This window comes from Hemiscyllium ocellatum, chromosome 6 (assembly GCF_020745735.1).
Source record: "Hemiscyllium ocellatum isolate sHemOce1 chromosome 6, sHemOce1.pat.X.cur, whole genome shotgun sequence".
Classification (NCBI taxonomy): domain Eukaryota; kingdom Metazoa; phylum Chordata; class Chondrichthyes; order Orectolobiformes; family Hemiscylliidae; genus Hemiscyllium; species Hemiscyllium ocellatum.
In genome coordinates this window covers 120,693,509-120,708,166 of record NC_083406.1, presented here as the reverse complement: position 1 = coordinate 120,708,166, position 14,658 = coordinate 120,693,509, and the positions used below count along the sequence as shown (strand labels likewise).

The following is a 14,658-nucleotide window of genomic DNA, read 5'->3' as shown; positions in this document are numbered from 1 at the left end:
CTGGAAATCTGAATCAAAAATTAAAATTGTTGGAGAAAGCTCAGCAAGCCTGGCTGCATCTGTGCAGACAAAGCAGAGTTAATATTTTGGGTCCAGTGACCCTTCATCCGAACTGAAGTCAGGTGTTGCCAGACTTCCTGAGCATCTCCAGCAGTTTCTGTTTTTGTTCCTCCTCATCTCTGTCTTAAATGGGCGACTGTTACTCTGAGATGATGCCCTGTCGTCCTCGATTCTCCCACCAGGGAAAACAACCTTTCTGCACCCATCCCATCAAGTCCGAGACATGAAAAAACTGCAGATGCTGGAATCCAAGGTAGATAAGCAGGAGGCTGGAAGAACACAGCAAGTCAGGCAGCATCAAGAGGTACAGAAATGAATGTCTTAGGTGTAACCCTTCTTCAGGACTGCAATCAAGTCCCCCAGAAATCTTGTAAGTTTCTATAAATATTATGCCAAGTCAGCTCAATTAGATCTGGATTTCGTTCTTTTGTCCCTGAGCATCATTTTGCTCTTCCTAATTGTCCTTGAGAGTTAACTGTATCAAGTACGCCAGACCTGTTGAGTTTTGCCAGCACTTTCCATTTTAGTCTCAGATTTCCATCAGCCATAGATTTCATTTTCCTTTTTTAGTTTTGTATAAAGATTGGTCAAATATAATTGTATTATTCAATGTATTTGAAAGGTTCAGGATAGGAAGGCCTTGAATGGCTCTAAGATACGGTTATAAACCCCAAGTGCTGTTTTGAGGTAGCATCAAACTGTGGGAGAATGGCAGGGGGGACCATGTTTTCACAAATGGGAAATGTAGTTTACTTGATCTATAAGATTTATTTGGGGAAGCAGGCAGTCCTAGTCGGGTTGGGTTTTAGAAGAATGCGAGGGTTTCTGTTCTAAATGTATAAAACATTGATAAAGCTACACAGACTGGATATAGCAATAATGTTTCCCCCCGACCCAGAGTCCAGAACAAGGAGCCACGTGGTTGGCCACTTCGGACTGAGCTGAGGAAACGTTTCTTCACTCAGAGGATGGTCAACCTGAGGGATTCTCTGTGGAATTGAGGCTGGGGGGGTTTATATTTAAGAAAGAAATAGATCTGTAGATATTGAAGGCATCAAGGGGTTTAGTAATTCAGTGGGTATATGGTATTGAGATATTGGATCAACCAATGAACACAGTGAATGGCACAGCAGGTTCATTGGGCCAAATGGCCGACTCTTGCACTAATTTTGCATGTGTCCCCTAAGACATTTCCAAAAAGCCATTCTCATTAACCAAGCATTTGGTCACTTCACCCTATTGTAAAGAAACATAATCCATGGTTAATTTATCCTAGATTATCAAATAGTTCAAAACAACTGTCCTGCACTGGCTAAAGAAGATGTGGAGATGCTGGTGTTGAACTCAGTTGGACAAGGTCCAAAATCACACGACACCAGGTTATAGTTCAACAGGTTCATTTGAAAACACAAGCTTTTGGAGCAATAAATCTATTGGACGATAACCTGTTGTCGTGTGATTTTTGATCTGGAACAAAAGTTCAGGACTTGATCCTTTAGAAAGAAGACCATGATATGTAGAAATAGAAAGTGGCCATTCAGTCCACTTAGGCTGCTTTACTATTTAATGAGATCATGGCTGATTTGATCATTCTCAACATCACTTTCGTGCCATTTACCCATAACCCTTGATTCCCTTCCCAGATTAAAAATCTGTCCACCTCAGTCTTTATTAAACTAAATGACCCAGCCTCAAAAATCCTTTGCAGTAAAACAAAGTCCACTACCCTGCGAAGATGAAATTCCTCCTCATCTCTGTATTAAATGTATGACCCCTTAAATTGACATTATATTGTCTGGTTCTAGATGGTCTCACAAGAGGAAACTACCTTGCACATCTATCCTGTCAAGTCCCCTAAGAATCTCTCATGTTTCAATGAGGTTGCCTCTCATTCATCTAAACTTCATACAGTATAGGCCCATTAACACACTGCCTTGATAGGAAAATCCCTCCATACCCAGTATCAACCTTGTGAACCTTCCCTGAACTACCTTCAATGCCTATACCTCTCCTTCGATGAGGGGCTCAGAACTGTTCACAGTATTCCTGCTGTAGTCTAGCTGGTGCTTTTCAGTAAGAATTCCTCATTTTTATGCTCTATTTGCCTTCCAGGTTACTGGCTGAACTTGGATGCTAATGTTTTGTAATCCATTCAGAAGGAATCCCAAACGCACCTGTAGTTTTCTGCATTTGCTATTTAAATAATATTCAGTTCTTCTGTTCTTCCTACCAAAATGTGTAACCTCATATTATCCCACATTACATTCCCTCTGCCAAGTTTTTGTCCACTTGCTTAACCTGCCCCATCCCTCCGCTGGCTCACTGTGTCATTCCAACCCTTTGCCTTTCCACCTGTTTTGTGTCATGTGCAAACTTGGCAATTGTACATTTACTTCCCTCATCCAAGTTATTAATATCTATTGTAAATAACTGTGGCCCCAGCACTGATCCTGGTGGCACAACACCAGTCGCAGGTTACCATCCTGAAACCCACCCCCTTATCTCAACTCTCTATCTTCTATTGGTTAGCCAATCCTCTATCCGTGCTCATAAACTGCCCCAACACCATGGACTCATATTTTGTTAATTAACCTTGTCAAATATCTTTTCGAAATCCAATTATCTTACATTTACTTACCTATACAAACCCAAGGGAATATAAGTCCTGTCTATGCAATCTTTGCTTGTAATCTTTTTAGAACCAGGACCATTCTAGTGAATCTACAGGACACCCTCTCAAAAGCCAATATTGATGAAAACAAAGACAAGTTGCTCAGGCTTTTCCTTTTGCACACATTGGGTCAAACGAGAGATGTACTCTGTAACAGATCATGTACAAAGCAAGGTTTATACGCCCTACCTTCCTAGTGATCGAATCAAATAAAATTCTTCCAGCTATTCACAACAGACAGAATACAAACCACAATTAACCAGCCCACATCTACAAAACCCAACCCAATATGTCTATGGCTAGGCATTATTCCACACTTGGGCAGCACTTCTGTGACAATCCTGAGTGCACAAATAATTATGACGATTGATTTAAGATTATCTGTCAAGCTCATAACAATGTTAATTTATGCTCGATAGGAGCGATATAAGGAAGGAGCTGTTCTTTGCAAAGGGAATATGAAGCCTCAAGAGGGTTTTTTTTGTGAATTACGAGGGAGCATGAGGTTCCCAACGTTCCCTGTTGCTTTCTACAAAGCAATGCCTTGATCATTCAGAGTTAACTTGTCAATGAACCCGTAGTCTTTTCTCCATTTGTATAAATTGTGATCATTTGAAATTTGGTATTCTTGCATTTATCCTGATGAGTGTAATGTGAAAAATTGCAGTACCATGTCTCTTTTTTTTCAGTAACATACAAGTTCTCTATGACCAAAAAACTAATATATCCTTCCTGAGGTGTGGTGTCAAAAATGGAACACAGTATTACAGATAGGGTCTGACCATGAGAGTTTTATTGCAAGATAGAAACTGGAGTAAACCATTCAGCCCATCGAGCCTGCCCCACCATTCAATATGATAATGGCTACTTAAACACTTTAAAGATGTTTTTATTCACTTCATGACCATAACTCTGTATCAATCTTGTAATTAGAAATCTATCAATCTCTACCTTGAATAGATAAAAGACTGTGTTTTCATAACCCTTTGCAGTACACGATTTCAAAGGTTCACAATTCTGAGTATAACCTTGGCCTGGTATGCTGGTCTTTTGCTAGTCCAGTGTGGCGTCCTGTCTGCCCTGTGTGGTGGTCTCTCAGCACTGCATGGCAATCTCCCAGCCTGGAGCGGTGGTCTCCCGGCCTGGCATGGCAATCACTCAGCCTGGCACAGAGGTCTCTCAGCATTACGTGGCAATCTCCCAGCCTGGTGTGGTGGTCTCCCTGCCTGGGATGGCAATCTCTGCCTGGCACAGAGGTCTCTTAGCACAGCCTGGCAATCTCCCAGCCTGGTGTTGTGGTCTCTCGGCATGGCATGGCAAGGCAATCTCCCAGCCTGGCACAGAGGTCTTTCAGTGTGGCAATCTCCCCATCTGGTCCAGTGGCAGTCTCTCAGCACAGTGTGGCAATCTCCCCATCTGGTGCAGTGGCAGTCTCTCGGCCCAGTGTGGCCTCAGCCTGGACTTTCAGCCTCGAGGTGATTAGAGACAAGGTAAGAGTGTGGCCTGGGTTGGAAGGACTGTCATTCTGATCTGTATGTTTCTCTATTTTTCTAATTTATTCCTATGATATGTAATGCTGGACTTTTTACTTCTTTATTTTTCTAATTTTTGTTTCCTAAGAACTGAAGAACCTGTACCTCGATAACTTGTAGCCTTCTAGATAGCACCATTAGTGGCAACTTGTAAACCTTTCACTGCACTCATTTGAGTACATGACAATAATGCTAATTCAATTAAAAAACAAAATTCTCCTCATCTCAGAACTAAGGGGCATCCCCTTTAGTTTAGAGTTGTCCCTCTTGGTGTTAGACTCCCTACCCAGGTGGATGTGGGTGTGACTGGTTAGCCAGCATTTAGTGTGTGAATTGGAGTTGTAACTGTGGTCCCTGGAAAAAGCGAGCAACATTACCACTCCCCAGATTCAGGTGGAGTTAATTTAATAAAAGTAAACAGCTTCACTTTTGTGGCCAGTTATCAGCTTTAGATTGCTTAAACAAAGATTGCACTGGCAATAAAATAGTATTATGAGTCTGGGTCAGCAGTGATTAATCAGTGCCTTTCACCCGTGTTTGCACACAGCATTTTGCTATTATCAGATGTTATGGACTGCTGGAAAGCAACTCTCCTCTTAAACCACTGCTGTGTAATGCCCTGTAGTCAGGTAGCTACAAGGAATACCCTCCTGTGTTTCTAAGTCAAAACAAGACAAAGCAGAATTTATTTAATTTTAGAGGGAGTTGGTGGGGGGGGGGGGGGCGCGGTGATGACAGTAAATTGATTCTTAAGAGGGGCTAGCAAGGAAGCAACAAGCCAAATAATCACCTCCTGTGCTGTGGTGCTTCTATGTTTCAATAAAGTCACCATAATCTTACCATAGAGCTGCTCTCTCATGCCAGAGACAGACAAATGACAGTGGATTAATTTGAGGATCACCATGCCTCAGGTCAGGTGAGGGGAGATGTTGAACCTGTGCTACTGGCATCACCCCACGTCACAAAGCAGCCGTTGTGTCTGTGGCAGATCAACAGTTGACAAGATGGAACTCGAGCGTGGCTTAAGGATGACTCAGTTTGTTGAAGGTTTTTGTCCTATAGTCGTCAGGACAATTTGTAAGGAGTACCAACATAAGGGGAACAGCATATTTCACCAAATGGAGGTGTCGGGTACAAAATCCAGAATGTCACACGTGAGCCCTCAATCAGGTAGAAACCCTCACACTCCTTAAAACCCAACTGCACTGTGCCAGGTGGAACCTACTCCCTTGTCGAGACCTTTCACTTGAGATTAATTTGAACTGGTCAGTTTAAAACTTTTATTCAAGATGGGAGGGACGGGTGGCTAGCTAGGTTGCCAGGGTGGGGAGGGTCTGTATTCTATGCACTAATTTTTTTATATAATTGGACTGTCTTAAATGGATTTGTTACTGTTTTGTGATGATGGAAAGTGGGATTTGAGGTTCCTGAAAATTGGTTGAACAGTGGGTTTGGGGTCTGGCTTTGCCATTCCTCTCCCTTGTTGCTGTTAATTTGTATACAGCTGTTAATATTAACTGTTTTGTAAACTGTGTGTTGTTTAATAATTTTTTTTAAATGTATTCATGGTTTGTGAGTGTCACTGGCTGGGCCCAGCATTTACTGCCCATCCTTAACTGCCCCTTGAGGAAGTGGGGGTGAGCTGCCTTCTTGAACCACTGCAGTCCATGTGCTGTAGTAGATCCCCAATGCCCTTAGGGAGGGAATTCCAGGATGTTGATCCAGTGACAATGAAGGAACTGTGATATACTTCCAAGTCAGGATGTTGGTGTTTCAAAAAACAATGAAACTGGACAGATCACATGGTATTGACTAGTGGGCGGCACGGTGGCACTGCTGCCTCACGGCGCCAGAGACCCGGGTTCAATTCCCGACTCAGGCGACTGACTGTGTGGAGTTTGCACATTCTCCCGTGTCTGCGTGGGTTTCCCCCGGATGCTTCGGTTTCCTCCCACAGTCCAAAAATGTGCAGGTTAGGTGAATTGGCCATGCTAAATTGCCTGTAGTGTTAGGTGCAGAGGTAAATGTAGGGGAATGGGTCTGGGTGGGTTGCCATTCGGCGGGTCGGTGTGGACTTGTTGGGCCGAAGGGCCTGTTTCCACACTGTAAATAATCTAATCTAATCTGACTAAGGCACCGGAGATGACAATGTTAACCCTGCAAAGTGCTTCTTCCTAATTTCTGGGGACTATTGGGAGAGTTGCTTCATACCTAGTGAAAAAACAGTCACACATCATCATCCTCATCCCTTCATAAGTCACAGAATCACTAAAGTTCAGAAAGAAGCCATTTGCCCCCATTAAGTCTCACCAAGACTCATGCCCCCACTTTAACCCCACATTTCCCATGGTTAATCCACTCCAGCCTGCATCCCTGGACATGATGGGCAATTTAGCATGCCCTGTCCACCTAACTATACATCTTTGGACTGTGGGAGCAAACTGCAGCACCCAGAGAAACCCACGCAGACATGGGGAGAATGTGCAGACTCTACACAGACAGTCAGCCAAGGCTGGAATCAAACCCAGACCTCTGTGCCCTTGTCCTGTCACCAGCAGAAGTGCCAGCACAGTGTTATAAAGTCAGGAAGGAGTTGCCCTCAGAGTCCTCAAATTTGGCTGTTGACCTCAAAGTCTCACATGGACAAGGATATCACCTGCTGCTGACAGGTACTATACTCCCCAGGCTGATAAATCAATGCTGTTCCATGTTCAGGCTTCAGATCATGACACTTAAACAAGCATTTTACAATGACACCAACTCCCTGCTTCCTCCCATCAGCAAAAGTGTGAGTTTGAAGTTTGGGACGGGATTCTAGATCCATCTTTTTTTTAAAGGTTTGTACAGTCACAATTCCGCAAACATCTGGCTAAATCATGCCCAACTCCTGATTTTATTAAAACTCTCAGTCTCTTAAATCCAATTCTCAAAATAACCCCGTAGCAGAAATGTGACGGTTTTGTTTGCTACTGCGTCCATTTTCCAAATGGAGGTCAAATTTGGGACTGAAGCTCATCAGGAATCCTCACCGTGCCTTTACAAATTACCCCTGTGCGTACTAAACTACACTGGCTCCCAGACAAGAAACATCTGAACTGCAAAATTCTCATCCTCATTTTCAGATCCCTCCTCCCCCACCCTTTCATATCTCAGTGATCTCCTCCAACCCTACAACTGTCCAAAACATCCGTACTCCTCTAAAATCTGAACTCTTGTACACTCCCAATCAATCGTTCCATCATGTGTGGCTGTGTCTTGCTTTACATGAGTCTCCAACTCTGAAAATCCCTCTCTAAACCACTCTGCCTCATGGTTCTCTTTCAAAACAGTCAGGGGAAAGCTATCTCTGTCCAAGCTTTGGATCATGTGTCCCCCGTACCTCCTGAATGGCTTGGTGTCACATTTGCATAGAATCTTACAGTAATGAATAAGCCCTTTGGCTCATCAAATCTTTTTCATTAAATTTGTCCCACCTTGCAGCACTATGAAATTTTAAGTGAGTACTTTTAAAAAGTTGAGGTTTCCCAATTTTACTCCCTCCCAGGCAGCGCATTCCAGATTCCCTCTAGGTGGAACAAAAAGCTTTTCCTCAAATTCTCTCTCAATCTCCTGCCTTTTACCTTCAAATTATATCTCCTTTTCATTCACCCTCCAACCGACAGTCGTCATAATTCCTCAACGAAGCAACTTGGGATATATCAAGAACTTAAAGGTTCTACGTAAGACCTAAACCAGCCAATCACATTCCACAGAAGACATACGAAGAGAATATAGAGAAGGCTGGGCTAGGAGTTCATGGTCACAAACCAACTCAGACTGGCCTACCTGACACAGTACCTCACTGAAGAAGTTCCTGCAATAAAAATCCCATCTACTCTCTGGAACAAAACCAAAAAAAATCAATCAATTTGCCAAAAAAAGCAGACGAGGTGGACAATGTGGTTTCCACCCAGATTTTGGAAGATAATGGGTTATTCATGAACCAACTTCCACTCCACATTGTGTGTGAGACCTCATCCCTCAGATAATTATGATATAGGTATAGAATACAGATATAGAATCCTGACAGTGTGGGAACAGGCCCTTCAGCCCAACAAGACCACACCAACTCTCTGAAGAGTAACCCACCCAGACCCATTCCCTTACTGCTCTCCAATTACCCCTGACTAATGCACCTAACCTACACATCCCTGAATACTATGTGCAATTTTAGCATGGTCAATTTACCTAACCTGCACATCTTTGGACTGTGGAAGGAAACCAGAGCAAACTCCACACAGACAATCACCCAAGGCAAGAATCAAACCCAGGTCCCTGGTGCTGTGAGACAACAGTGCTAACCACTGCGCCACCGTGCCATCCCTAGTGAGCAACCCAATACTTATTTAAGACTTTAGAATCATACAGGACACAAGAGGCCCCTCACCCCATCAAGTCTGTACCACCAAAGTCTACATTAGTCCCACCTTCTAACATTAGGCTCATAGCCTTGAAAATTATGACATTTTAAGTGCTCAGACAAGTACTTTAAAGTTGGAAGTTACATGACATGAAGCTGTAATCCAACAGGTTTATTTAAAATCTCAAGCTTTCAGAGTGCTGATGAAGGAGCAGCACTCCAAATGCCTGTGATTTTAAACGAACTTATTGGCCTATAATGTGTGGCATGTGACTTCCAACGTTGCTGGAATAGGCTGGGGCTGTTTTCTGTGGAGCGACCTTATAGAGGTTTGTAAAATCATGAGGGGCCTGGATAGGGTAAATTGACAAGGTCTTTTCCCTGTTGGAGGGGAGTTCAGAACTAGAGGGAATAGGTTTAGAGTGAGAGGGGGAAAAGTTTTAAAAGGGACCGAAAGGGTAACTTTTTCATGCAGAGGGTGGTACGTGTATGGAATGAGCTGCCAGAGGAAGTGGTGGAGGTTGGTACAATTGCACCATTTAAAAGGTATCCAGATGGGTTTATGAATAGGAAGGGTTTGGAGGGATATGGGCTAAATGCTGGCAAATGGGACTAGATTAGGTTAGGATATCTGGTTGGCATGGACGAGTTGGACGAAGGATCTGTTTTTGTGCTGTACATCTCTATGACACTGGGTGAAAAAATGTTTCCTCCAATCCCCTCTAAACCTGCTGCCTTTTGCCTTAAAATTACACCCCCTTTTTACATACAGTCATCATAAAGAAAATAGCGGTAGAGTCATTATGAGGCTATTTCATTTCCTTTTATTATCAGGTCGACAGAGATGTTCACAATGATGCATGTAGGCCTCCTGTTATGCAGAAAATCATGGATTCACAACACCACTCGTGGCCCCATCACCGGCTCCCAACTACACCATCCCTCAATTGGGAAGATGGCACCAACTCAGAGATGAGAGTTTCCAACATGGGTCTTCATATGACTGAGCAGGCCTGAGGAACGTCAGTCACTGGAGGCAGGATGTCCTACCAGGTAGTGGGTCCCTGAATGCACAAATCCCTCCTTTTACCCTTCCTTCCAGCCACTGCTTAAAACACGGAGACTCAAAATGGGACGCAGCTCAATGGATGAGTTACCCTCATTCTGAATGATGGGTAGCAAGTTCCTCCCAGTTATTAAAGTCAACGCTGCCTGCTTCATGGGAGAGTTTCATTGTGTCTTTGAGGCATTTTCTTCATCGTCTCCCAGAGTGAGAGCTATTTAAGAGAATAGGATCAGGCATAGGACACGGTTTCTATCCGCTGGGACACAACATGCAGTCCATTGAAGTTGCTATTGCAGGATCTTTGCCAGAATGTTCATGGAGCACAGATGATAGCAGAAAGACAGCAATCGAATTTTATGCATTAGGTGGGTAATCCCAGCTGATTGGAGGCCAAGATTTGTGATCTCTAGATGCCCAACACAACTTTCCACCAAAATCCAGCCAGATGGCATTGCTGTTCCCCTTTTCTTAGTTTCTTTTCTTTCTCTTTTGTTATGTTGCTTGTCATCTCACTGCAAGCTTTTCTTTTTTCCACGGCTTCATCCCTGTGATCTCCGGGTAAACCGAACCTGTATTGCCGGAACAAACTCCTGCAGGGTGTCACTCAGTCTAGTTTCAGAGACGGTTGCCGCAGAAGCTTGGGGAGATGCTGGGTCACCAGGGATATGGCATAGGACAGAAGAATGATCAGCTTGCCGTGTATCAGCAGCAGCGCTGTTTGGTGCAGGGATGCCCACATCCGGTAGTAGGGTCCATGGAATGGGTCTGAAACAGCCGGGCACAGCATGCAATTCAAATTCACTTGGGTGACCTGTAGCAATGACATGGAAAAATAAGGTGCCTGATTAGTGCGGTGACACCACTGTGAGGGAAGAGCTTGGAGATTCAGTAGAGAGGAGAAGCAGGAATGCAGAAACCAGAGTTGCACGCACAGTTTTGAATTGGGACAGGGGAGGTCAAAAGCTTTATTTAAAAAAAAACGCTCAAGGGATGATGTAAAAGTAGAAGCCTCAAGGAGAAAAAGTAAGGACATGAGGCTAAACCTTTCCAAATCACATGTTAAGTAGGCTTCAGTTGGAGGATCAAGTCCAATCCTAGGCTTTAGGGAGGAGATCAAGGACTTGGAGAAGATACGATGGAGATTTACTACAATTGTCTCAGGAATCAGGGATTGGAAAAATTAGAATTGCTCTTCTTAGAGCACAGAAGATTAAGAGGAGATTTAATAAAAGTCTTCAAAATGATGAATGGGTTTGATGGAGTAAACATGGAGAGGCCACTCACACTTGGACAGTTGGTAGAGGACACAGTGTGGTGAAAGTCCATACAAATATATTATTACTGTTTGAGAATTTGGGTTTTGAAGTGGAGGAATGATGTTTATTTGCATTTCTATATTACGTGTCCTCAGAGGTGGGGCAAGGACATGGCTTTTAACTTCATTTTAGATGTGCTCTATGAGTTTTGTGGATGGGTGTCCTGGGATTTGTTTTGTTTACCTACATGTAAATGAGGACTTTCAAACTCAAGGTGAATAATTCAGTGCATTAGGAAAAAATGGTGGTAGGGAGAGAAAACAAAATGTACACTGCCTGCGATAGGAGGCCAGCAACATAAGAAGTTAGAATCATCCAGAAGATGGTCAGGCAGTGTGTAGTATCACTCAGACCGAAGAGTTCCATTACAGCAGAGATGCTGCTAGTTTAGCAATCTCCAAGCAGTCTGGGCAACAGAACATAGAACATAGAAAAATACAGCGCAGTACAGGCCCTTTGGCCCTCGATGTTGCGCCGACCCAAGCCTACCTAACCTACACTAGCCCACTATCCTCCATATGCCTATCCAATGCCCATTTAAATGCCCATGAAGAGGGAGAGTCCACCACTGCTACTGGCAGGGCATTCCATGAACTCACGACTCGCTGAGTAAAGAATCTACCCCTAACATCTGTCCTATACCTACCGCCCCTTAATTTAAAGCTATGCCCCCTTGAAATATCTGACTCCATACGTGGAAAAAGGTTCTAATGGTCAACCCTATCTAAACCCCTAATCATCTTTTACACCTTTATCAAGTCACCCCTAAACCTTCTTTTCTCCAATGAAAACAGCCCCAAGTGCCTCAGCCTTTCCTCATACGATCTTCCTACCATACCAGGCAACATCCTGGTAAACCTCCTCTGCACCCATTCCAGTGCCTCCACATCCTTCCTATAGTATGGTGACCAAAACTGCACACAATACTCCAGAGGCGGCCACACCAGAGTCTTACACAACTGCAACTTGACCTCAGGACTCCGGAACTCAATTCCTCTACCAATAAAAGCCAGTACGCCATATGCCTTCTTCACAGCACTATTTACCTGGGTGGCAACTTTCAGAGATCTGTGTACATGGACACCAAGATCCCTCTGCTCATCCACACTACCAAGTATCCGACCATTAGCCCAGTACCCCATCTTCAATGAAGAAGGTCTGAGCAGCTTAGAAAATCAATAAGAGAGAAGCTCCAGAATCAGACATCTGTTGAGGTGTTATAGAAGAATACATTCGCCAAGGCTGTTGAAGACATGAATTTTAGCAACACGTGCTAAGGATCAAGTGAGCAGAGTTAGCAGCTTGCTGAAGAGTCACAGGAAGAAATAGTGTCAAATGAATGCAGAAATTTGCCAGAACAGAACTCACTGTAGGCATGTAGCTGCATAATGAGCCTCAAAACTGGAGATAGGGATGACCCTTCACTGAGGTTTGTGTATCTGTAAAGCTGGTGTGGACATAAAACGGTTGAATCTTTCTTTCTGATATTTTTAAAAAGACTGTTTCAAATTTTTAAAAGTGTAATATGGTTGGTGTTTTTCTCTTCTGTAATAAAATGTTATGTTCTTTTGTTAAAAGTACACTCACAGCCCCTTATGAATATGTTCAGTGACTGACCACCACAGAAAACAAATAGCAAGCAAATGTCTGGGCTATCAACTCAGGTTTCCTTAGGATCAGATTTCATAGAATCCCTAAACTGCAGAAAGAAGCATTTTGACCCATTGAGTCTGCACCAAGTATCCAAAGAGCATCCCATCCTATCCCCATAACCCCACATCTAACCCCCACATTGCTGGACACTATGGGTGATTTAGCATGACCAATCCACCTAACCTGCACATCCTTGGACTGTGGGAGGAAATTGGAGGAAACCCACACAGACAGTGGGAGAATGCGCAAACTCCACACACAGTCACCTGAGGGTGGAATTGAACCCAGTTGCCCAGTGCCGTGAGGCAGCAATGCTAACCACTGAACCACCATGCCACCCTCTACTGAGCCAACTCACCACCCTGACCTGTCTGGCATTACCATCAGCCAAGATTGTAACATACAGATTTAAGGCAATTGATAGAACAAACAGGAGGAAGTGAAGTGGAATCTGTTTTTTTTTTCCAAACCAGAACATTTTTGATATGGTGAAATGAACTTCCTGAATGGGCAATGGAAATCTGTTATAATGCAGATTTTGGATCAGAGGTGAGACTGTGTTGTAGCTGCACCGGAGATAGACAGCAGAGTCTGAGAGGATCTGTGCTGTAGTCAAACCTTCTTTTCACAAAGTCTCGAGGCCTCTTTTATGAATAATGCAAATTTAGAACATTATTGTCTGGTATTACATTAACAATATCAGCAACTGTTGTACAGCAGAAGTATATTATGTAAAAGACAACTTTTTGATTAAAAACTTAATCGCCCTAAAACGTTATGCAAATAATTCACATACTGACTGCATTATTGCAGTGCCCATTATCCCTCCAAATGCACATCAGGCAAAAGGGAAATGTGGAAAGCAAAGGAGTCAAGGTAAGTGAATTGGGCATGTACACGAGACAAGGAGGATCAAGGGGAATTGGGGTGACGAGTTGGGTTAGCCTGATTATGCAGGCAGGGTCATTCCAAAGATGGATTAAGGACATTGGGTGGGGGGGAGGGTTGCTTGGTTATCACGGGAAGGGATACTGAAGATGAGATAGAGTCATGATTGGCTGGTACTTGTGAATCTGTGAAATTCTTTACTGCAGAGGGCTATTGAGGTTGGGTCATTAAGTATATTCAAGGCTGATTTTTAATCAGCATGGAAAATACTGAGAGGATTTTTCTCCTCACGGGAGAGTCTAGGGACAAAGGGCACAGACTCAGAATAAAGGGGTGCCAGTTTAAGACTGAGATGGGGAGGAATCTCTTCTCTCAAAGGGTTGTGTGTCTTTGGAACTCCTTCTCACAGAGAACTGTGGGGGCAGGGACCTTGTGTGTATTTAAGGCTGAGAGAGATTCTTGATCAGTTGGGGAATCAAGGGTTGCTGGGAAAGGGCAGGAAGGTGGGCGTGAGGAATATTGGACCAACCATGATCCTATTGAATGGCACAGCAAGCTCAAGGGCTGAACAACCTACTCCTGGTCCTATTTCTTATGGAATCAAGGGTCATGGGAAAAGGCAGGAAAGTGGAGTTGAGGGTAATCAGATCAGCCATGATCTTATTGACTGGTGAAGCAGGCTCGATGGGCTGAATGGCCCACTTCTGCTCCGGCACGTTATGATCTAAGGATTAGGGAGCCATTTTCCCGCCAGGCTATTTGTGGTTTGTTGTTCCCATAGAGTTGGATTTCCATGTAAGTTTAATAATAAACTTCAAAAGGGCTACAATTTGAGAAGGAATAATTTGTAGGGCTGTGATGTAAGACCAGGAGATAGGACAGCTATTTCAAAAACCTAAATCACCCTGAACCAGCTCCTTCTGTCGTGGACAATTGTACTTGCAATCTTCTAGGCACATATAACCACGACAATACGCAGTGTAATGAAGACTCAGGAAGAGGTCATTTCACCCAGCCCCTTCCCTCTGGAACCCACCCACCAACTCTGGAGGGGCAGTGAGCAATGTAGTGAT

At 43.7% G+C, this 14,658-nt stretch overlaps 1 protein-coding gene across 2 annotated transcripts in view; it reads right to left on the bottom strand.

Annotated features, from left to right (window-relative positions):
* Nucleotides 1-9,463: 9,463 nt before the first annotated feature.
* LOC132816892 (transmembrane protein 164-like) overlaps nt 9,464-14,658 on the bottom strand; it is a 51,929-nt gene continuing 46,734 nt past the window's right edge. For both annotated transcript variants that reach the window (XM_060826900.1, XM_060826899.1), the window contains one exon: nt 9,464-10,539. In XM_060826900.1, coding sequence (XP_060682883.1) covers nt 10,333-10,539 — 207 coding nt within the window. In that variant the 3' untranslated portion in view covers nt 9,464-10,332. The remainder of the gene's footprint in view (nt 10,540-14,658) is intronic.